The 22,180-nt window shown below is 42.5% G+C and overlaps 1 protein-coding gene across 5 annotated transcripts in view; it reads left to right on the top strand.

The window, feature by feature from the left end:
* Window positions 1-22,180, top strand: part of UBR4 (ubiquitin protein ligase E3 component n-recognin 4) — a 114,864-nt gene that overhangs the window by 6,000 nt on the left and 86,684 nt on the right. For all 5 annotated transcript variants that reach the window (XM_037881067.2, XM_043531898.1, XM_037881065.2 and 2 more), the window contains exons 2-28: window positions 325-422; window positions 1,234-1,337; window positions 2,314-2,443; window positions 2,571-2,710; window positions 3,388-3,490; window positions 4,271-4,412; window positions 4,590-4,714; window positions 5,836-5,960; window positions 6,985-7,044; window positions 7,157-7,347; window positions 8,204-8,303; window positions 8,387-8,524; window positions 9,045-9,162; window positions 9,599-9,786; window positions 10,478-10,637; window positions 10,782-10,867; window positions 13,195-13,364; window positions 14,199-14,481; window positions 15,144-15,276; window positions 15,823-15,902; window positions 16,732-16,860; window positions 18,125-18,307; window positions 18,803-18,925; window positions 19,023-19,252; window positions 19,910-20,034; window positions 20,781-20,878; window positions 21,463-21,620. In XM_037881067.2, coding sequence (XP_037736995.1) covers window positions 325-422; window positions 1,234-1,337; window positions 2,314-2,443; window positions 2,571-2,710; window positions 3,388-3,490; window positions 4,271-4,412; window positions 4,590-4,714; window positions 5,836-5,960; window positions 6,985-7,044; window positions 7,157-7,347; window positions 8,204-8,303; window positions 8,387-8,524; window positions 9,045-9,162; window positions 9,599-9,786; window positions 10,478-10,637; window positions 10,782-10,867; window positions 13,195-13,364; window positions 14,199-14,481; window positions 15,144-15,276; window positions 15,823-15,902; window positions 16,732-16,860; window positions 18,125-18,307; window positions 18,803-18,925; window positions 19,023-19,252; window positions 19,910-20,034; window positions 20,781-20,878; window positions 21,463-21,620 — 3,720 coding nt within the window. The remainder of the gene's footprint in view (window positions 1-324; window positions 423-1,233; window positions 1,338-2,313; window positions 2,444-2,570; window positions 2,711-3,387; window positions 3,491-4,270; window positions 4,413-4,589; window positions 4,715-5,835; window positions 5,961-6,984; window positions 7,045-7,156; window positions 7,348-8,203; window positions 8,304-8,386; window positions 8,525-9,044; window positions 9,163-9,598; window positions 9,787-10,477; window positions 10,638-10,781; window positions 10,868-13,194; window positions 13,365-14,198; window positions 14,482-15,143; window positions 15,277-15,822; window positions 15,903-16,731; window positions 16,861-18,124; window positions 18,308-18,802; window positions 18,926-19,022; window positions 19,253-19,909; window positions 20,035-20,780; window positions 20,879-21,462; window positions 21,621-22,180) is intronic.

Below are 22,180 nucleotides of genomic sequence, written 5' to 3'. Positions count from 1 at the left end.
ATGTTTATTGCATCAGAATTCTCTTCTGTGATCCACAGTGGATTTTGACCTTGGTATTTTCCTCTCACTGTTTATGCAGAAGTCCACATGGATGATGTCAGAGAGCTCCTTGCACATAGGGAAGAGCAGAGATGCTGCATTGCTCTGTGGAAAATAATTTTATTCCCCATGTTTTATTTTGAATATATATTTGGAATTAAAATCATTAAATTTAAATCATCTTGCCTTCCATGTATTAATAAATGTCACATCTTCAAAGCACTCAAACATTTACTATTATTTTATGCAACTGACTTGCTTTCCTGTTACGTTTTCTTATTGCAGTGAATCTGAAATCCTGCACCACGACAAACAATATGAGCCCTTCTACTCCTCCTTTGTTGCGCTCTCCACTCATTACATCACCACAGTGTGTGGCCTAAGTAAGTGTTCAGCATGTCCTACTTCTTGTCTAGTGACTGGGATGTAATGAACAGGGATGTCATTCTTTCGGTACTTGCTTCAAGTCTGTTTTCTGAATCAGATGTTAATGAAGAGTTTGTGGGTCTGGCACTTGCCAGCAGTTGTTCTAGCAGCCTGTTTCACGAGTGTGGGGGAAGCACAGCCCTAAGGATCTAGGCATTGTAAGTGAAATCTAATACAAAACTAATGGTGAACTCTTTGCTTTATGACTTTTCTCATTTATTGAAGCCTTTTAGTGTCATTGTAATGCAAAATAGCAAATGCTATTATAGCTTGCGTATTTATACTTGCCTCTGGAAATTTCCACTACATGCATCCGACGAAGTGGGTATTCACCCATGAAAGCTTATGCTCCAATATGTCTGTTAGTCAAGAAGGTGCCACAGGACTCTTTGCCGCTTTTACAGATCCAGACTAACACGGCTACCCCTCTGATACTAAATACTATTATAGTATCCCTTGTATCTATGGTGGCCCTTACACCTGTATAGATAATTATTCTTGCTTTACAGATGTTCCTTGTATATTATTGTCTAATAAAGAAATAGACTAAACTTAATCTTCTATCAATACAGTATGTTACTCTGCAAGTGGTTCTGTTGAAGTTACTGGGACTAAATGTGGAGTGAGGTGCTATTTATAAGAGTATTGGGATCAGACCCTCTCGTCTGTCTCTCGCGCACTGTTTTCTTCTGTATAGTTAAGAATGTATTCCAGTGATTTAACTCTCAGAAGGTGGGGTTAAATGATACAAGCTTTTTACTTTTGTAGTACCCAGGAACCAGCTGCAGTCCGTGGCAGCTGCTTGTAAAGTTCTGATCGAATTCTCACTACTGCGACTTGAAAACCCAGATGAGGCATGTGCTGTTTCACAGGTGAGTAGAAGGGTGGATTTTGAGACTGGAAGCAGAACTATATCAGAGAAAGGGTGCGTGGCTTCTTCCTTCTTAGTGTCTGCTCTAGTGTAATTTTGGGAGCTGTTCCAAGATGCAAAGTTATTCTAGAAATATTTAAGATTTAGTGCCCTAGAAGGGTAACACTTGTAACACTATCTTGTTGCCGCATCCTCAGTTGGGTAAGGGTTGTGGTGGGGGAAGGAAAAAGGAGAGAAACAGGAAACGCTTCTGCAGGGATGGAAAGTGACCTAATCCACCGTCCCTTGCCTGCCTGCGACACATGGTACTTGTAACCTACTGGATCTTCCTTGTTAATGCCTTCTTTTTCCAGAATTCCTGTGCACAGGCATTAAGATGAGTGTTGCCTGCAGATTTGTGATTAAATAGACTTCAAGGAGCAAAATTAACTCTGAACATCCATTCTGATTTTCTATTTTCTCTGCTTTGCATCTTGAGAGATGCTTTCACATTGCCAACTCATTTGTTCTTCTTGTGTAAGAAACAAACTCTTCTCTGGTCATGTGTTCCTCTCCTACGGAGAGTTTTCCTCTTCCACAAAAAGAAAACAAGTTGCTGAGTTTCACAATCAATTAAAATCCTAAAGGTAAATTGGCTTCTGAGGCTCAGACACAAGGTGATCACTTACTTGTTCTGAGCCCGAGTACACTATCAGAAAGATTGCTTCTCCAAGTGCTGTTCTGTAGCAGGGAGAGGATTCAAGTCCTGGCTGCTCTCTCATCTGCTGTTCATTCCCTTCCATGCTCCTAGATGAGAGGTCAGCTTAGGCCTGTGAGGGGAACATAAGAACGGTCACACTGGGTCAGAGAAAAGGTCCATCTACCCCAGTATCCTGTCTTCTGACAGGGGCCAATGCCAGGTGCCCCAGAGGGAATCAATGTTGAGGGAAAAATAGGGAAAAAGAGCACTTGGATTTGATTTGGTGTCCTTTTTGTAGAAACACCTGATTCTGCTGATAAAGGGGCTCTGCACTGGCTGCAGCCGCCTGGACAGAACTGAAATTATTACTTTCACAGCAATGATGAAATCAGCCAAGCTGCCTCAGACTATCAAAACCCTGTCTGATGGTAAGTGCTTCAATGTAATCTTAGCACATGCTTGTTGTTTCAATGCAGTACTTCCCTTAGGTATACAAAGCACTGCACTCTTCCTACCCTTGACATGTGGAATGACACTCTGCTTCTGCCCCTGCAGTGGAGGATCAGAAAGAGTTGGCCTCTCCAGTGAACCCTGAACTGCGACAGAAAGAGGTGCAGATGAACTTCCTGAATCAACTGACATCAGTTTTTAACCCTAGAGTGACAGCATCACCATCTCTTGCTCCAGACACCCAGGTGAACAAACAGCCTTAGAACAGAAGTGCCATATTCCTAATACTACTGGTGTGAGCATAGGGATGGGCAGAAGGCTATAGGAGATGAACAGGGAGCTTTTTATATATATACTCAGATGAAGCTCTTCTGCACTGGTTAAATCTCATTTGCATGTGGGTAAGTGTCAATGAGATGGAGGAAAGTATGGTAAATCTTTTGGTGACTGATTTATCACAGTATGGAAAGCTAACATCTTTGGAGGTGTGGCTCCTCGTTGAGTTGTGTTGCAGATCAGTCTTGCTCCCGTAAAGAGACCTGCAGTAACACCCCATTTTCAGATGCTGGTTGTCCTGTATTTCAGGAGTTCTCCACAGCCCAACTGTGCCACAACTGGTTTTCTGCATATAAAAGCCAGAGCCAGCGTTAGGGGGTAGCAATCACAGCAATTGCCTGGGTACCCACGCCGCAGGGGTCCCCGCAAAGCTACATTGCTCAGGCTTCAGTCCTGGGTGGTGGGACTCGGGGCCCTGGACTTCAACTCCATGTGCTGGGGCTTTGGTTTTCTGCCCTGGGCTCCAGTGTGTCTAATGCTGGCCTTGCTTGGCGGACCCCCTGAAACCTGCTTGTGGCCCCCCCCAGGGGGCCCTGGACCCCTGGTTGAGAACCACTGCTGTATTTAACGTCTGCTTGTTTATTAGGTGGAAGGAGAAAGTGATAATCAGACATCCACAGATCAAGCCTCTGTGGCGAAGACCAAAAGTATATTCATTGCTCAGAATGTAGCCAGCCTGCAAGAGCTTGGTAAGAATGAGCTTTTAATAATAATAATAATAATAATAATAAAAATTAATAATTAATAAAAAGTGTTCTTGGAACATCCCAGAGTGTAAGCCCTGGAGCCTTAAGTCCTCTACTGCAGAGATGCAGGATGGGTAACGATAGTGTAAGCCTGCCCTATATCACACCCTGCCATCCCTAACCTGAAGGAACTAGCTCTATGGGTGGAGGTTGAGTTCATCCTCCAAGACCCACTCAGTGCTTTGTCTTTGTATTGAGATTGCCTGTAAAGTTGGTGGCTGTGATGTGGATACTTATTTGTTAGGAACAGGATGAAGATGATGATTTCACTTACATGCAAATAGCTATGATACATAGAAAAAGGCAGTGTAAAATGACAAGGGATGGCATACTGACTGGGCACGAGTGATGGGGTTGGGAGTCACTGCTGCATAAGTTAGGTCTAATGTAGCACACAAGATGAGCATGAGACCTTCCACGTTACACCTTCTCTGTTACTTTTTTGGCTGCTATCCTGTGGTGCATTTAAACTAGATTTTAACTTAGGTTTCTTTATCCCAATTACCTGATCTCTGGTGCCATCCCTATATTTCCTCACAACAAATTGCAACTGCATTCATTTTAAAGATAATGCCACAGATGAAATATGGGGAAAATTTTATCCCCACTGATTTAAGTCCGTGGCTCATTCACTCTGTCACCTTAATTCTAGTTTTAAAGCCATCCAGTGGAACAACAAAGGTAAAACAATGGCCCGTTTTTTTTCTGATTTATGTCGGATAGGTGGCTCTGAAAAGTTGCTGCGAGTGTGTCTGAACCTCCCTTACTTTTTGCGGTACATAAATCGATTTCAGGATGCGGTGTCGGCCAACTCGTTTTTCATTATGCCAGCCACTGTAGCAGATGCCACTGCAGTCCGCAATGGGTAAGAGATTTCAATTTTTCTTCCTTTGTTTATATTGGGTATGGTAGATGAGAGAGTGCGAATGTACAAGTGGTACAGTACTGGCCACTGTCTCTCTTCTATTAGACATTTGATGCCAGAAAGTCCTCTCCAGAGTGTAATGTGCTTTTCTTAACTCCATTTCAATTGTGGTTATAGGTTTCATTCGCTGGTGATAGATGTGACCATGGCATTGGATACTTTGTCTCTCCCTGTGTTGGAGCCCCTGACTCCCACACGGCTGCAGGATGTGACTGTTCTTGCCCTCAGCTGCCTTTATGCAGGTGAGTTAATGTCCTTTGGTAGCATCATGTTTCTAGAGATCAAAAGTCTTTTCTCTCTCCCCACTCTCCCTGGAGCCCTGAGTAGCTCTGCATTTCCCCTGCTTTGTAACCTGCACCTTTGAGACCCAAACAATGACCTCCTTCCTTCATAGAATCATAGAATATCAGCGTTGTAAGGAACCTCAGGAGGTCATCTAGTCCAACCCCCTGCTCAAAGCAGGACCAATCCCCAACTAAATCATCCCAGCCAGGACTTTGTCAAGCCTGACCTTAAAAACTTGTAAGGAAGGAGATTACACCACCTCCCTAGGTAACGCATTCCAGTGTTTCACCACCCTCCTAGTGAAAAAGTTTTTCCTAATATCCAACCTAAACCTCCCGTGCTGAGGGAGGACTGAACAGGACACTCTTTGAAGGCTGACTTTGATTGGATGGAGCAAGAGGCATGCTGAATTCCCAGGGGTTTGCCTCTGTAACACAGTACTCCCAGTCCATAGCACTAGGAACCTAGAGTACCCTTTCCTTTTTGTAAACCTGAAGGCTGACTCGGTAGTATTGTGTTCAGGTTAAGCAGGAAATTGTTGTAATGTCACCAAAATGACAACGGACAGTGCTAATGCAGAGTTTCTGTGACTGAGGGCGCATTGGGTAGTGTTGGCAGTCCTTGCAAACCTGTCCTTGGGATGCACAAGTTCAATAATGAAACACTTCCTTAGTTGTCATCTTTCACCTTTTCTGCTTTGCTTTGTTGTTCAGGACTTAAATGTTTCTCAGAGTTTATCCTTTAGATTTGCTAGTTATACCTAGAATTCAGCCCTGTCTCCCAAGTGTGTGTAAGCGCCCCAGAATTATGAGAAGGTAATCAGTGCCTAAAGTATTCTCTATTAATAATTTCTGCTACATCAGATTCCCTCCTCAGTATTAGGTTGTATGTAACTTCGTTGTTTTTGGGTAACTGAAATTATCCTCTCTTCTGCCAACTGGAATGGTGAATATTCCTGGCCTAATCAACTCCGTGTGTAGTTTCCGCACTGCTGACTGTAGTGTAAGTGAACAGGAATATAGATTTCCAAGGTCAGCTCTTAACTGTAATGTGGTCCTTTGCCCTCTTCTTTCATCAGGTGTGAGTGTGGCAACATGCATGGCAATCCTCCATGTGGGCAGCACCCAGCAGGTACGAACTGGATCCACAAGTTCTAAAGAAGATGATTACGAAAATGATGCTGCCACCATTGTACAGAAATGTGTAAGTTGATGACGTGGAATGCAACTGCTCAAGGGAGAGCAGTTGTCTTGCTTTCACTTTATTTTTGCCAAGGATGCAAAGGAACATAACATAAGAACGGCCATCCTGGGTCAGACCACAGGTCCATCAAGCCCTGTATCCTGTCCTCTGACAGTGGCCAGTGGCAGGTGCCCCAAAGGGAATGAACAGACAGGTTATTATACAGTGATCCATCCCCTGTCACAACAATCCCAGCTTCTAGCAAACAGAGGCTAGGAACACCATTCCTGCCCATCCTGGCTAATAGATCCATCAACGGTTATCTTTCATTAATCTATCTAGCTCCCTTTGGAACCCTGTTATAGTATTGGCCTTCACAACACCCTCTGGCAAGGAGTTCCAGAGGTTGACAGTGCGTTGCATGAAAAAATACTTTCTTGTGTTTGTTTTAAACCTGCTACCTATTAGTTTCATTTGGTGGCCCCTTGTTCTTGTATTATGAGAAGGAATAAATAACACTTATGTACTTTCTATATACCGCTCGTGATTTTATAGACGTCTATCATATCCCCCTTAGTCGCCTCTTTTCTAAGCTGAAAAGTCCATCTTATTTATCTCTCCTCATATGGAAGCCATTCTATACCCCTAATAATTTTTGTTGCCCTTTTCTGAACCTTTTCCAATTCCAATATATCTTTTTTTGAGATGGGGCGACCACATATGCACGCAGTATTCAAGGTGTGAGCGTACCAAAAGACTAGAAGGAAACTCAATTTAGGTCTTACACATAGAAGTGCCTACCAGTTTTAACTGTTTGAATCACTGTTAGCTTCTCTTGGTCCCTGGCACTGGACTTGCTGACACCTGAAGAAAGAGTGATACCAATATAAGCTAGTAATATCTGTGAGTTTGCAGTGGGGAGGATTACTGTGGAGTGGAACCGAGCAAGCTTCAGAGAAGGGTGTTTGAGTAGTACTTGGAATAGTTTATTGACTTGTCTAATAGAACACTGCAAGATTACGAAGGTTTTTGGTTTTACTTACAGCTTGAAATCTATGAAATGATTGGTCAAGCCATCAGCAACTCGCGCCGTGCAGGGGGAGAGGTAATAATCGCATCCCACCGGGAACCTTTTCTTTGTTGTAACTTTGTGGTGGTGCATTTGGTCAGTTGGATTTATGTTGGTGTGTCTGTTTTTTTCACTGTTCGAATGCTAGCATTATCAGAATTTCCAGCTGCTTGGGGCCTGGTGTTTGCTCAACAGCCTCTTCCTCATCTTGAACCTCAACCCCACTGCCCTGGCCGATAAGGGAAAGGAGAAAGACCCATTGGCTGCTCTTCGAGTCAGAGACATTATTGCTCGTACCAAAGAGGGAGTTGGGTCTCCCAAGTTGGGACCTGGGAAAGGGTATGTGAATACCTCCACTAAGTTAATCAGTTTACGCATATCACTGTGGTATTGTTCTGTTACGCTGTGGCTGTTACTCCTGAGTGTGGTTGTCTTCTTCAAGAGACTTCCTGCGCCCACCCACCCCACCTTCATAATCAATCCCTTCATATTCTTTTCTCCAGTTTTCTTCCCTTTCAGTTTAAACTGAGTGAGATGACTGAGAAATTGCTCTGTTAATTTTTCACAAATTATATTGTGCCTATTTTTTAGCCAGTACTTAGTAAGAGGAGGGTTTTTTTTATCTGTAGAGGAATATGAAGATTCCACTTTAGGCTTAGCGCCAGGTACTTTCTCAGGGGGCAGGGAATATATCTTGTATCGGACCAGATGAGGCATTGTATACCATAGGGTGAGCAGAGCCTAGATTTCTGTCTAGTAGGGCTTGGCACCTTTAGTGAGCCTCCCCTTCCCCAATCAATTCACGATTCTCTATAGTAGCAGATGCAGTTGTGGGGTGGTAGGAATCTGTAAACCTTGCCCTCAGGTGGAAGAATATTTTCAAGTGAATTATTATTTTCACTTGAACTAAATGCTAAAATTAATTTTCCTATTCCACTTATTGTGGAATTTAAATTGTATACACTTTGGTCTGGCCGGTATTGCAAATGAGACGTAAATGTAATTGATATAAGCATCAGGCAGTGTTCCTGATACTCTAACAGTTCACTGTTTGGATTAAAGTCCTCAGAGGTGACAGTGATGTAAAATGGAGAGATTGAGCTGGTAATTCTTTGGCAGTTCCTATAGAAGACAAGTAGATAGCATTAGAATAGTGATTAAAATATTAATATCAAGACCTTTTCTTTTTCTGCAGACATCAAGGGTTTGGTGTTCTGTCAGTGGTGTTAGCAAATCATGCCATCAAACTCTTAACATCCCTCTTTCAAGATCTGCAGGTCGAGGCACTACACAAGGTGAGAAGGTGGCACTCTGATTTTCTTAAATAGTCTTCTTCATTGGAACATGCTTTGAACCGTCCTTTGATGCTGTCCCCTAGGGATGGGAGACTGATGGTCCCCCAGCAGTGCTGAATGTCATGGCTCAGAGCACATCAATTCAGAGAATTCAACGTCTGATCGATTCCGTACCGCTCACTAATCTGCTGCTGACTTTGCTCTCCACTTCTTATAGAAAGGTAGGAGATGGCACGTTGATAGTTCTGTTGTGGAACTTCTCTCAGTTAAACAGTGAGAGTTGCGTGGAAAGTTCCAATTGCAAGTATCAACTAACATGCTAAGGAGAAGAACTTAGAACTGTGTTTACTTATAAATGTTGCAAGTTACCAACAAGGAATTGGATGTCTCCCGTTTTATAGAATAGGAGAGGATGTGACTATGACAGACTCTGTTCTCAGGTGCTTCCAGTGAACTAAGAAAATAAGGGTCCTGTGTACAGAAGGGGAGTCTTCATGTTTCGATTGTTATGCAAAATGTACCTTGGAGTCTTTGTGTGGGCTCTGCGTTAGCCACCCCAGAAAATGATGGATGTAATTTAGAAGAAAGTCTTGATAGGGATGCCAGTAAGCAATTTGAGCAGAACTATAGTAGAAAGGAATAAAAAAAGAAATGATGAGGATTTGAAAGCAAGTCTGTTCTTATCTATTGTACTTTCAAGTTTTGATCTTGTAGTTTAATTTGCCCTGCTGTTCTTTTAAGGCTTGTGTCTTGCAACGTCAGAGAAAGGGTTCCATGAGCAGTGATGCAAGTGCCTCTACTGATTCTAATACGTACTATGAGGATGACTTCAGCAGCACTGAAGAGGAGAGCAGCCAGGGTAATAGTTTTCAGCAAGCATCTTAACTCTAGGTCTTACACTTTTTATTTTTCAACATAATGGAAGCCTGTGCACTAAGCTTTTATCTCCCAGGACTGGATTACACTGTGGTGCTTAAGAATTAAACTCATTTGTTAGGATCAGTGGGCAAAAAGAAATACCAGCAATGCTCTGTAGGTACTGAAGTCAACCCCCCAGTGTTACAGGGTTGGCAATATCTGCTCCAAATGGAACTTTGGTGAAGACTGAGAATTCTCCCCCCTCAAAGGGGAGTCCCTGACAAATGAAGATAGAGCTCATTGGCCTTGTGATTGAAAGGGAAGGTGAAGTTGTAGGGCTGCTGGTATTGCCCTTTACTGGGCTCCTTAGTGAACTAGCTGGTAGAAGCAATGTCATTTTGCATCTGTATCATTGTTTTCCATGTACTCTTTATTAGATGATGACAGTGAACCCATCCTTGGGCAATGGTTTGAAGAAACAATTTCTCCAAGTAAAGAGAAAGTGGCCCCACCCCCGCCACCTCCCCCACCTCCCCTGGAGAGCTCCCCTAGAGTGAAAAGCCCCAACAAACAGGCTACTGGGGAGAATGGAAACATCCTGGCCAGCCGCAAGGACCCAGAATTGGTATGCTATGATCTCCGTGATGAATTATGTAATTAGTGAGATGTAGCACTGAACAGTGGCCAAAGAGGCTTGTTAGTCTGGCACTTAGCAGTTTAAATCAGGCATAGTATTATATTGCTGATCTGAGAGTCACTGGCTAGCTGCGGTAGAGGGTGAATGGCCATAGGTCTGATTGCCAAAAACCTTGGCTTCAGAAGGAGCTGTTTTGAATTACTCTTTCTGGAGGTACATATTAATAATGGCTATTGTCAAGGGAGAGAATAATTAAGATAATATCGATTTAGGTTGGAGGGGGTGAGGAAATATGAGGGCAAAATTATAAATGGAAATGTTAACTGCACTTTGTCAGACAAACCATTCCTTTGGGTAATAGTGAAAATGAATGTTGCTGTTAAGCAAGATAATGGATTTGCAAGCTCTTTAGACATGAATGAGAGAGCCACTCATCCCAGTGGGTTTGTCTTGAAGACTAGAAACTGTAATGGCAGACAAGCAGAGTGGCTGTACAGCAATCTAATTGTAATGAGAAGAGAGAAGTAAATCTGAACTCTAATTATTGGCTTGTAATGGAGGAAGAGTGTAGCTGGGTGGTGAATTACCTAGCAAAGAGGTTTTTTTGTTTAGTTTTTCTTTGACCACTATTGGATTTTGGTGTTTCTAAGATAGATGCATTTCTCTTTCTTCCTTCTAGTTTTTAAGCCTGGCTTCCAATATTCTGAACTTCATTACTTCCTCCATGCTGAACTCCAGGAACAACTTCATTCGCAACTACCTGAGTGTGTCTCTTTCAGAGCAGCACATGGCCACGCTGGCTAGCATCATCAAGGAAGTGGACAAAGATGGGCTGAAGGGTGAGCGAGCAGAACTTCTTTACTCAGGGAATGTCTAGGATGGGGGAGTTCTACTTTACATGGGTTTTCTTTGCCCAGTGTTGGGATCATGGCTCTCCAAGTAGAGCTGTAGTAGAAATTGACATAATCTCATTTGTGTTGCAGGCACATCAGATGAGGAATTTGCTGCTGCATTGTATCACTTTAACCATTCCTTGGTGACCTCGGACCTACAGTCTCCTACCTTGCAGGTTAGGATGTAAAATTAAAGCATTTGTGTCTGGTGTTGAATTTACATGGAGAATACATTCTATGTTAGTACATCAGTGCTTCTCACTCTAGAGCCCCTTTTGAACACCAAGCAATGGGATATTGTGGGGCTGGCAGAGGAGATGCATCTTGAGGCGATGCTTTTTCTACAGAATAGTCCCCAGAATGAAAACAGTTGGAGAGCAGCAGTCTGCATCAACACTCATTTGTAAGGGGGTTTGAATTAGTCTCCTTAACTCCAGAGATGTTTAAAGGGAAAACTGAATAATTCTCCATGTCTAGGATGCTGTTAGTTTCAAAGAATGGTTTCTGAATGTGCATTTTACTGTAGGAATTTCCTGCTTGGCTTTTTATGATTTGATCTCTTTTGCTTTCATATACTAACCTTGTGGCCTCTAGGTTCCTTTGTCAGGACAGGTACTGACCAAGCTTAATGCCATAAGAAGAGGGTTTGTAAATCTGTTACAGTAGTGTATCAAAACCCTATGCCTTTTGTTGACTATTTTCCCCTATAGTTTAAATACAGTAATTTTTTGAAGTAGTTACTCTTTTTTAAATCTACATTTTTGACATACGTGAACAGAGAGCGAGCATAACTGCACTCAGTAGAAATGGAGTGTTAGAGTGGGGATGACCTCTCCGGTTCTGGTTAGAATTTACTGGAGACATGGCACTTAAACACAGTCTGGCAAATAAAGAGGTAGTGAATGAAGGGCCTTCCAGAGACTGTATTGGCACTAGTTAACCTCTTGCATTGGTGTTTTGGATACTTAATAGATGTAATTAGAGTTTAAAGAGTTTCAGATTAGTGGTTTCAGGTGAAATCTCTCTTTTCACATGTCCATATGTTCCTGTTTTTGTGGCACAATAAAAGTACCAGTCTGTTCTCCTTCGGTATTTTTTTGTGTTTTTTTCTCCCCACATCCCCCCAGTCTTAAGGATACCTGAGTTTTAGCTTTTGACAGTGAAACAGGATACATGATTAATGTCATTCAGAGTAACTATAGACTCTGCAAGTCTGTCTACCATTCTGCCAAACCACCATCTCTTCTGCCAGTATTGGGTCTCATAAGTGAGCAGGACTCATGATATTTTTTCTTAGACTTTTTAATGTAACAAAAGTCCCCTATGGTGTAGATGGAGGCTTTAAAAAGAACAACAACAAAATCCCTCTGCGTAACTTCACTTGGTACCTATGCCATATTTTACTTAGTACATGTGCCAAATAATGTGACCTTCCAGAGGTGAAATACTACGGCATTAACCCTATATATATCATAGAATCATAGAATATCAGGGTTGGAAGGGACCTCAGGAGGTCATCTAGTCCAACCCCCTGCTCAAAGCAGGACCAATCCCCAATTAAATCATCCCAGCCAGGGCTTTGTCAAGCCTGACCTTAAAAACTTCTAAGGAAGGAGATTCCACCACCTCCCTAGGTAACGCATTCCAGTATTTCACCACCCTCCTAATGAAAAAGTTTTTCCTAATATCCAACCTAAACCTCCCCCACTGCAACTTGAGACCATTACTCCTTGTCCTGTCATCTTCTACCACTGAGAATAGTCTAGAACCATCCTCTTTGGAACCACCTCTCAGGTAGTAGAAAGCAGCTATCAAATCCCCCCTCATTCTTCTCTTCCGCAGACTAAACAATCCCAGTTCCCTCAGCCTCTCCTCATAAGTCATGTGTTCCAGACCCCTAATTATTTTTGTTGCCCTTCGCTGGACTCTCTCCAATTTATCCACATCCTTCTTGTAGTGTGGGGCCCAAAACTGGACACAGTACTCCAGATGAGGCCTCACCAATGTCGAATAGAGGGGAACGATCACGTCCCTCGATCTGCTGGCTATGCCCCTACTTATACATCCCAAAATGCCATTGGCCTTCTTGGCAACAAGGGCACACTGTTGACTCATATCCAGCTTCTCGTCCACTGTCACCCCTAGGTCCTTTTCCGCGGAACTGCTGCCTAGCCATTCGGTCCCTAATTCGATGCATTGGATTCTTCCGTCCTAAGTGCAGGACTCTGCACTTATCCTTGTTGAACCTCATCAGATTTCTTTTGGCCCAATCCTCCAATTTGTCTAGGTCCCTCTGTATCCTATCCCTACCTGCCACCGTATCTACCACTCCTCCTAGTTTAGTATCATCTGCAAATTTGCTGAGAGTGCAATCCACACCATCCTCCATATCCACTTAGAGCCCTACCGTTTATTATCACTTTTGGATTGTTGAAGTTTTGTAGTTACTTAAACCAACATGTAAGGCTTTCCTCTCAACTGTGTATCTGTTGTCTTGTGCCAGAACACTCTTCTACAGCAGCTGGGGATAGCCCCTTTCTCTGAAGGACCGTGGCCTCTGTACATCCATCCTCAGAGTCTGTCTGTGCTGTCTCGGCTTCTCCTTATCTGGCAGCACAAAGCCAGTGCTCAGGGAGACCCTGACGTCCCAGAATGCCTTAAAGTTTGGGAGAGGTAAGAAAATGTTCTATATATCATGACTAAAAATAAGTGACCTGCTCTCTCCCATGACCGCTAATTTCCTAGGAGATGGTATTTTCTGTTGGACAGATTAATCCAACGACCAGACATAGTTTTTAAAAAAACTAGGAAAATCCTAGAGGGGAAGGATGTGAAGCTTGGAAGATCCGGTTTATTTGTTTGGGGAGGGGTGAGAAAGATAGTTCTTCAAAAAGGCCTTAGACGGGAAAATTCAGCCCCTGGATGAAAACAGGGGATGAGAATACTTACCAAAGTATCAAGACTGGATGAGTAGAGTATAGACTGCTCCAGCAGCACTGATTTTAAAAAGAAAAAGCAATAATCACGTTCTTTTGGTGCCTCATACCAAGTCCATCATTGTGGTATGTGAGCTCCTTTCTGCCAAGCCTTGACCCCTATGTACTTGTTTTTAAATGTGAAACTGTACAATAGTCTGGCTGACTTACAGCCTTTCCTGCTGGGGCAAATGCACATCTTTCTCTTTTTTAGCTTGTTATATTTCTCTTGAAAAGTTTTTTGCTGTTTTTGTTTATATAGGGCATAAAGTCTCTTCCACAGTTTCACTTTCATGCATCCTTCAGTGAAGTTATGGTTAATTTGTGAAATTGCAATATTCACATAGTAAGACTGAGGTCAGAAACAAAACTCTAGTTGCACTGCTTGATCAAGTAGAAAGAAATCATTATTAAAATGTGCATCTTAATCAGCGAGCTTGCTTCAGGGGAAGTCCCCTCACAATAGTGTGATCTATGGATCACTCTTCAAAAGAACAAACTTCTTACTGAACCTCTTTCCTGTTGCTGGCAGGTTTGTGGGCACACTGAAACAAAATGCTCTGCAGGGAACTCTTCCTAATGACACAGAAGATCTGAATGTTGAGCACCTCCAGCTGCTGTTGCTTATTTTCCACAACTTCTCAGAGAAAGGCCGCAGGTCCATCTTGACCCTCTGTATCCAGACCATCCTGGAACTGATTGTGAACATGGACTCCCAGCTGCGGTCTGTGCCCCTTATCCTGGCTCGCCTTCTACTGGTGTTCGACTACCTTCTTCATCAATATTCCAAAGTTCCTGTATACCTGTTTGAGCAGGTAAGGGATTGAGGATGCATGTTTCCATTGTTTAATCAAATAATCACTCAGCAATGACCTATATCAAGTAGTCTCCTTGTTGTATTCCTGTTCCTGTGTGTGTCCCTTTTGGCATTTCCAGTGACTCCTTGTTTTGATTTCACTAACTGCATGCAAGGTTACATCCAGTTAGCAGCACAACTGGAGCTGTTAATTTCGAGCAGCTGGTTTGGGTGGAGTGTTATGTGGCTTTATACTCAGGCATACTGTCTGCTATAAGTAAATTCATGCTGGGCAGCATGGGTTACTAGTATGGCAAAGCCCAGAGCAGTAAACCTGCCTTCTTACTATTGCGTGTGTTCTCAAACACCCTTCAGGTAAAGTTCTTTGAGTTTAGCTCATCTCTGTTGCTTTGTTTCAGTCTTTGGCACTGTTCCAGATTAATGAGATGCCAATGTTTTGCAGACTATTCTCTGGAGTATCTCCTTAGTATCTGGACAGTAGTCTTACTCCACTGGCTGAAAAGTATGAGAGAGTCTTCAGCTGTGTGCTCAGTGCTATCTCTGACTTCTCACAAGTTGGGAAAGTCCATGTGTTTTAGTGGGGGGGGGGGGGGGGGGGGGGGGAATTGTATATTTTTCTTCTAACCAGCCTGCCTTGTTTTCTGTGTGTTTTTTACATAGGTACAGTATAACCTGCTAACCCAACCTATTGGCTGGGTGAGTGGATCCCAGGATAGTAGTAGAAGAATCTCTGTCCCTCTATATCATGGATTTAAAGAAGTGGAAGAAAACTGGACCAAACACTGCTCATCAGGTCAGAAGGGAAGGTGTTCAGTAAAATTTTACTCCTAGCCGTGGGGTTGTGGTTGCATAATAAATGAGTGCTCCAGCATGTGGTGCTGCAGCATGAAGTCAAAAGTCCCTTTCAGGACTTTGGAGTGTGGTTTAAGACACATTAGACTAAATACCAGGCTTGTTGTGAATAAATTACTTGTAATTTTACACCAAAGGGGAGATGGAGGAAACCTGCAGACCTCTAGCATTGCCCAGCCATTGTTTGTTGAACAAAACATGCCTTACTCATATGCTATATAGGTTTAGGAATATGATACAGTTTTTGTAATGTTTATTTTAAAATGAAAAAAGTACTCAAATGCTAGACATGCATCACTCAGTTAATCTATGCCCCCTTTTATGGGTATATATGTAACACATACACTGTCTGTTGAGCAGATTTTTACTCTAGCCTTAAGTGACTTGTTGTCTTTGAGGGGAAAAAAAATTACCAGTGATGATATGCCAGCAGCACTGTTAATCTCTTCAACTGTTAAATGGTTTAACTTTGGTATCTGTGTCCCAGATGCAGTTCCACAGCCCAGATTCTACTGCATCCTGTCACCAGAAGCGTCGGAAGATGACCTGAACCGCCTAGATAACATGGTACCTGGAATTTCTTTAAAGACTTTCTCTGAGTCTGTATTACGTTAGGGAAAGCAGCGTAGAAAATGACCGGCAATGTAATTGAGACATGAGACAAAAGGTGCCCAGTGATTTCATTTAGTACCGCATTAAAAAAGAACTGTGTGTATTAGCTGAATAGATGTTAGCATAAGACAATAAATAGAGTTTGAATACTTTATAGTTAAATAGTGCACAAATCCTAACTCGAAAGCTGATATTTGGTGAAATAATCCCAGCTCACCTAGCCCATATATTCTTGCAGTGATTTGCCCAGTGGGATATGTAACGTCCACCTGTGTTGCATAGAAGTAAACTGTGGCTGAAAAGAGATGAGAACTTTTCTGTCTTTGTGGTAGCTTGATTCTGTCAGATGTGCCAATGCCAAGAGTTCCTTCATATTCAAGTTACCTCTCAGCGCTTCTTCTAGAAATGTGTCGGCTGTGGAGTTGTCTCCCCATCAGTTTGCCCCATGTTCCTTCTGGCTTTTTTACAATTGCTGTCTTTGCTCACTAGAGTTCTTATTTCTGCAGCTCAAAAGAGAAAACAACATATTGTTGGATGAGGCAATTAACCATATACACCAAGGTTCCTGTTTGTACATCCAAAATGTGTTCCTTTCTTGCACACATTTAAAGCATCTTTGAGACTGATTGGGAAAAGCAGCAATTGACACACCTGTCCTTTGGGGTTATTTTGCTTGGGAGTGTGTGTGGTGTTTTTAGTATATCTGGGAGAGGATCTGAACTGGCTGTGGATGGGAATCTATGTAACCAAGGAGGAAACAATTCTGACTTGGCTTTTTCAATAGGTTTGTGAGGTCCTGTTCTCTAGGACAATGAAGTATGATGAGCTTTATGCAGCCCTGACCTCACTACTTGCAGCTGGATCCCAGTTTGATACACTCAGGAGGAAGGAAAACAAAAACGTCACTGCACTGGTAAGGGCATATGTATGTGTTGCTATAACATTCTCCCTGCTGAGAAAAAAAGAGTGGCTCCATGCGGCTGCATGTTATACAGAGAGTCTGGGCAATAGTTGCTAAACTGGATTTTGGAGCTTAAAATTTCCTGGTAAACAGTTGTCTTATATTTTGTCAATGTAAACTGGTGGGCCAACTCCTCACCAGCCAATGCATCAAGTAGTATGCTCCCAGTAATGGCAGAAATTCAGTCATTTCCTTCAGGGAGGAGTTTATTCAAATGAAAACAGATTAATTAGGTCCTCCTGCCTGGCCTGTCTTACAGTCCATTCCTTGTAAAGCTTCTGCACCTCCCCATGCCTCATTGGTGTGAAGATTCCCCTTCCAGATCCTTTCCTGATTCTGGGTCTCCTGCAGCAGCCTTCCTACTCCCTGCAGGTGTCTCTCCCTTAACTGAGCTGCTTGCTGGCCTTTTATCTGAAATCCTGCAAGTCACCTGGTCATCTATCATATGATCCCTGACCTCAAACCCATCACCTGGATGACAGCTAATTAGTTATAGGTAGGGTTAAGCCCACCTCCCTTTAAGGGCCATCCCATCCTGTGACCGTCAATAACAAGATGCACTCCTGTGTCTGGCTTATAATTCAGTGTCTGCTTCAAGCTTTTCCAGCTGCCTAAAGGAATAATTTGGACCTTTCATCTTTTGGGCTGAAGTGGATTCATTGGATTTATTGTGGCCATAGTAGAATGGGGAAGAACTTGAGTGGTGTATGTTTGTGTTGGTAACGCAGGAAGCTAGTTGGTGACACTTTAAATGTAACGTTTTAGATTAATATTTCAGTTTTCACTTCAGCTGAAGAATATAAATTGTGCAAACTTTCCTAGGTTTGAGAGAGTCAAGCTGCTGGCTGTGAGATGGTTCTTAAAGTTGGCTGGTTTTGTTTAGTGGTAAATGATAATACATAGTGCCAAGGTTCTTTTAAAACCTATAATGAGCTTCTGGATCATGATGTCTCCCAAATGTATTCAAGAGGTCTGGCTTGAATATGATTTAGATTAGATGAGAATTTTATGCCCCTTGACAGGGAATTAAGTGAGATAAGAAAATTTGTGCCACCAAACCAGCATGAAATGGAAGTATGGTCCATTTCACTCTAATCTCGGGGACACTACCTCCACATGCAGACACATTTAGGAGCCCCTGCTAGAATCACAGCAGTCGAAGCAGGGTGATTATAAATGTTTCCTTCCCGATGTATCCTCCACTGTCTTTGTTTAGGAGGCCTGTGCGCTTCAATACTATTTCTTGATACTGTGGCGGATATTGGGGATTTTGCCTCCATCCAAAAACTATTTGAATCAGCTGGCCATGAACACACCAGAGATGAGTGAATGTGATATCCTGCACACTTTGCGCTGGTCTTCCCGCTTACGTATCAGTTCCTACTTCAGCTGGATCAAGGTATAGCCCTTTCTTTAGAATTTACAATGTACGGTTTTTGACACATTATTAGCATTTAACACAACAGCACAAATTCCAGAGCTGTAATGATCTGTGTCAGGAGTAAGAAATGAAATTGTAGCGATGTGTCAGAGCTTAATGAGGAGGGAAATATAAACTATGCTAAGTGTATCAAAAATACTTTTAATCTCCCTAAGTGCAGCTGAGGGGATTAAACCAGTTCTTAGTCTTGTTTTGTAGCTGCTTTTTTTAATATTAAACAACATTAGCAGGTGTTTCTCTAAGATGGACAATGATCATTTTAATCTCTGCCTGGTTCACTGCATGTGGGAATTGCAATGTTTGCATGGTGGTGGGAAAGGGGGGTTAGTATTATATGGGGTTTAAAAAAACCCAAGTATCATAGCATGGTGGTGGTTCATAAATTGGTAGATTCCACAGCCCTTCTATATTCCCTTAAATGTGATGCTAAATCTTTCTCTGCAATACATACAGGATCACCTTATCAAACAGGGCATGAAAGCTGAACATGCTGCTTCTCTCATTGAATTGGCATCTACCAAGTGCAGCTCAGTGAAATATGATGTGGAAATAGCAGAGGAGTACTTTGCTAGACAGGTAAGTTGGTATGAATACTGGATACGTATAAGCTAGTGTTGAGCATTGATCTTTGTGTGGCACATCGTTGTTATAAATGTCTTCATTCTATTTTAAGATCTCCTCTTTCTGTGGGATCGACTGTACCACAATTCTCCAGCTGCATGAGGTTCCCAGCTTGCAGTCCATTTATACCCTTGATGCTGCAATTTCCAAGATCCAGGTTTCTCTAGATGAGCATTTTTCCAAGCTAGCTGCAGAAACCGACCCACAGAAATCATCTGAGATAACCAAGAATCTGCTGCCTGCTACGCTACAGCTTATTGACACTTATGCTACATTCACCAGGTATGCTGTTGACTTAGCCCCTCTAGAGGGATATTGTTTTCTTTTCTGTACTTGGCTCTTCATTTTGTGTTAGCTCCCCAGCCCTGTAGTGTTCTTTTTTAATAGTCCAGAGTGATTGCTCTGTCATATATCACATAGAACGTACCATGTTAAATCAATAGACAATCTAAAATCCATAGGTTTTGTTATTCCTTTTCAAGTAATCTACTATCTGATCTTTCAAGACTTTCCTACAAGCTGCAAAACAGCTTTATCTCTGAAGATGAAACCTCTTCCTAGCACCCTGAAAGAGAGAGCGCAGCACAGGGTTATTTCAGTGAGTTATTCTTGTGACTGTCAGGATGACTTGGAAGTGAGGTGGTATAATTGTTAAGTGAGAGTCCAAAGCCTTTTAAACTGCCTTTAGCTCCTGTGCAGAAGAAAGTGAAAGTAAAGCAGCTTTTTTTTGTTTGTTTCCTGAGCAGCCACCTCTATTGGTAAGTGGCTTAAAGGAACTTAAAAGCCCAGAACTCGTGGAATGGTATTGTAGGATTTACGGGATAACAATTCAGAGAGTTGGTTCTTGAAGTTTGCCTTCCCGTCTGTTACTGTATTGGCATGTTAGTTCTGAAATGCAGAGCTGTCCCCTGAAATGAGTCCTTTCCACCCCCAACACAGATCTTACTTACTGCAGAGCCTCTCTGAAGAGGGGTCCGCTGAGAACAAACCTTCTGAAGAGAAGCTTCGGGGATATGCTGCTGTCCTGGCTATTGGATCGAGCCGCTGCAAATCAAATACTCTGGGTAAGGCTCTTGTGGCGTTCAGCTGTGTTCCTAAATTTGTTCAAGGGAGACTTTTGATACAATATTGTAAAGGTTCAGCTTCAAAGCTGTGCTGGCAAAAGGTTCACTCCCCTGCTGCCCCCCAACCATCACCGCAAAGACTGGGCTATTGATTCTGTGTAGTTCAGTCAGGTACTTGCACCTCTGGATTCAGAAGTAGTAGTAATGCAGCAGTGTGGGGGGAAATCATGAAACCAATGACTAGCTTAAGTCCAGCCAGCATTAAAATGGCTTTGCAGGTGTGTTGGCACTCTGCTGGCATAGCTGTCCTTGGAATTTCCATGGCTTCTCATTGCTTGAATGGATAGGCTGTAGACTGTGTCGCAAGTGAAACTTTCAGAATTCCTCACAGGAGGGATTGTTGTTGGTTAACCACTCGATTAAAGCATTTTGACACGTTAATGCTGTTGAAATAACATCTTTTCACTGGAGGAACTGTCTGCTGCATGACGAGTTGCCCGACGCTGTGGAGGGTAATGCAGGCTTTATTTTCTTAAGAGCGGTTATCTTATTGTAGAAGAGTGTGAAACGAGCCTCACCACCAGAATTACAGTTCAGATAAACCTAACTTTGATGGGAAACTGGATAGCTAACTTACCTAATTCAGTTGGAAATGTTCTGGCTTTTTTAAAGAGGGCCTTACTGAATTCCAGCTTCCCTGTCAGCCCCTGTGAATTCCTTATTTTTACTGTCTCATTTGGTTGCAGGCCCAACACTTGTACAGAACTTGCCATCAGCAGTGCAGGCTTTGTGTGAATCTTGGAACAACATTCATACTAATGAGTTTCCAAACATTGGATCATGGGTGAGTCCAGTCCTATGTAAGGGCCTTGAAATAGCCCCTAACTATGTAAATTGGTGGGAAAATTGTCTACTATATTTTTTTTGTTCAACTTCCATTAAACTGTAACAGCTAAACATCTGGCAGGAGGGAAGTAGTCTTTCTCATGCTAGACATGAGTCATCATCTGCTATTGCAAAGGTATCCAAATTTTGCACAACCAAGAGCTGCAAATTTTCCTACAAAGGGAGCAGATTTACTGCATCCTTCCCTTTAATATAGAGGTTTGGCCAGCAGAAATTAGAAAGTTCCAGTTCACCATCAGAACAGCCCTGCTGCTTAGTTCAATATGTTAGTGTGTAAAGTCTCCATGGGTGTCACATCCCTATTTAGATGATGGTAACCATAGGCTGAACTGTCAACTTCTGCAGACTGCAATTCCACCACCTTGCAGCTATTAGGGCAACAATGTGGAGGTTTTAAAAATCCAAATGATGAACTTCAGCCATGACACACTGTGTTTACTCACATATGCTCATTTTTTAGGCACCAGATTATGCTTTCTGTGGTAGGTATTCATCCTGAACATGTGTTCTGATTCTTTTTAGCGCAATGCCTTTGCGAATGACACAATCCCAGCAGAGAGCTACATCAGTGCTGTTCAGGCTGCCCATCTGGGCACACTCTGTAGCCAGAGTCTACCCCTCGCAGCTTCCTTAAAACATACCCTCCTCTCCTTGGTCAGACTCACTGGGGACCTCATCGTGTAAGTGAACATTTTTTTGTTCCGTCTGGTTTTGCCTGTTCTTTTGAACATGACTTGCAACTGACCATTCCTGTTTATGAGGAAAAAAGTTGGGTAAAGGATGCTGTTTTTCTGAATTTGAGACCAGGAACTGTACGTGAGTGAAAAGTAACACTCACTTGGCATTGGATCTCTAGAAGCCAGACTTCACCCTAGAGGGAATTCTTAGCTCCTTCTTGCAGAATGGGGGCACAGAATAAACACACATCCCACAAAATGGGGAAAACAATGGAAGCAGTGTGGATTGCTTTTTAGATTGTGATCACCAGGTGTGTCCTCTTAGAAATATTAATGCATAACTGGAAAGGAGAAGAACAGAAACAGTTCTTCTATGGTGACTTTTATTCTCTAGGTATCCCAAAGCACAGAACAGGGTTCTGATACTGCCCCATTGTCTAGAGGACATACTAAATGATGCAGTGACTACCTAGGAAAACATTACAGGTATTTATATACCATAGTCGCTCAAAGATAGTTTTGGTGAGGAGAGCTGTTTTGTTAAGAGAGGATAGATAGTCAGG

The sequence above is a fragment of the Chelonia mydas genome, chromosome 18, assembly GCF_015237465.2.
Source record: "Chelonia mydas isolate rCheMyd1 chromosome 18, rCheMyd1.pri.v2, whole genome shotgun sequence".
Lineage (NCBI taxonomy): Eukaryota > Metazoa > Chordata > Testudines > Cheloniidae > Chelonia > Chelonia mydas.
This window is presented reverse-complemented; position numbering and strand designations above follow the sequence as displayed.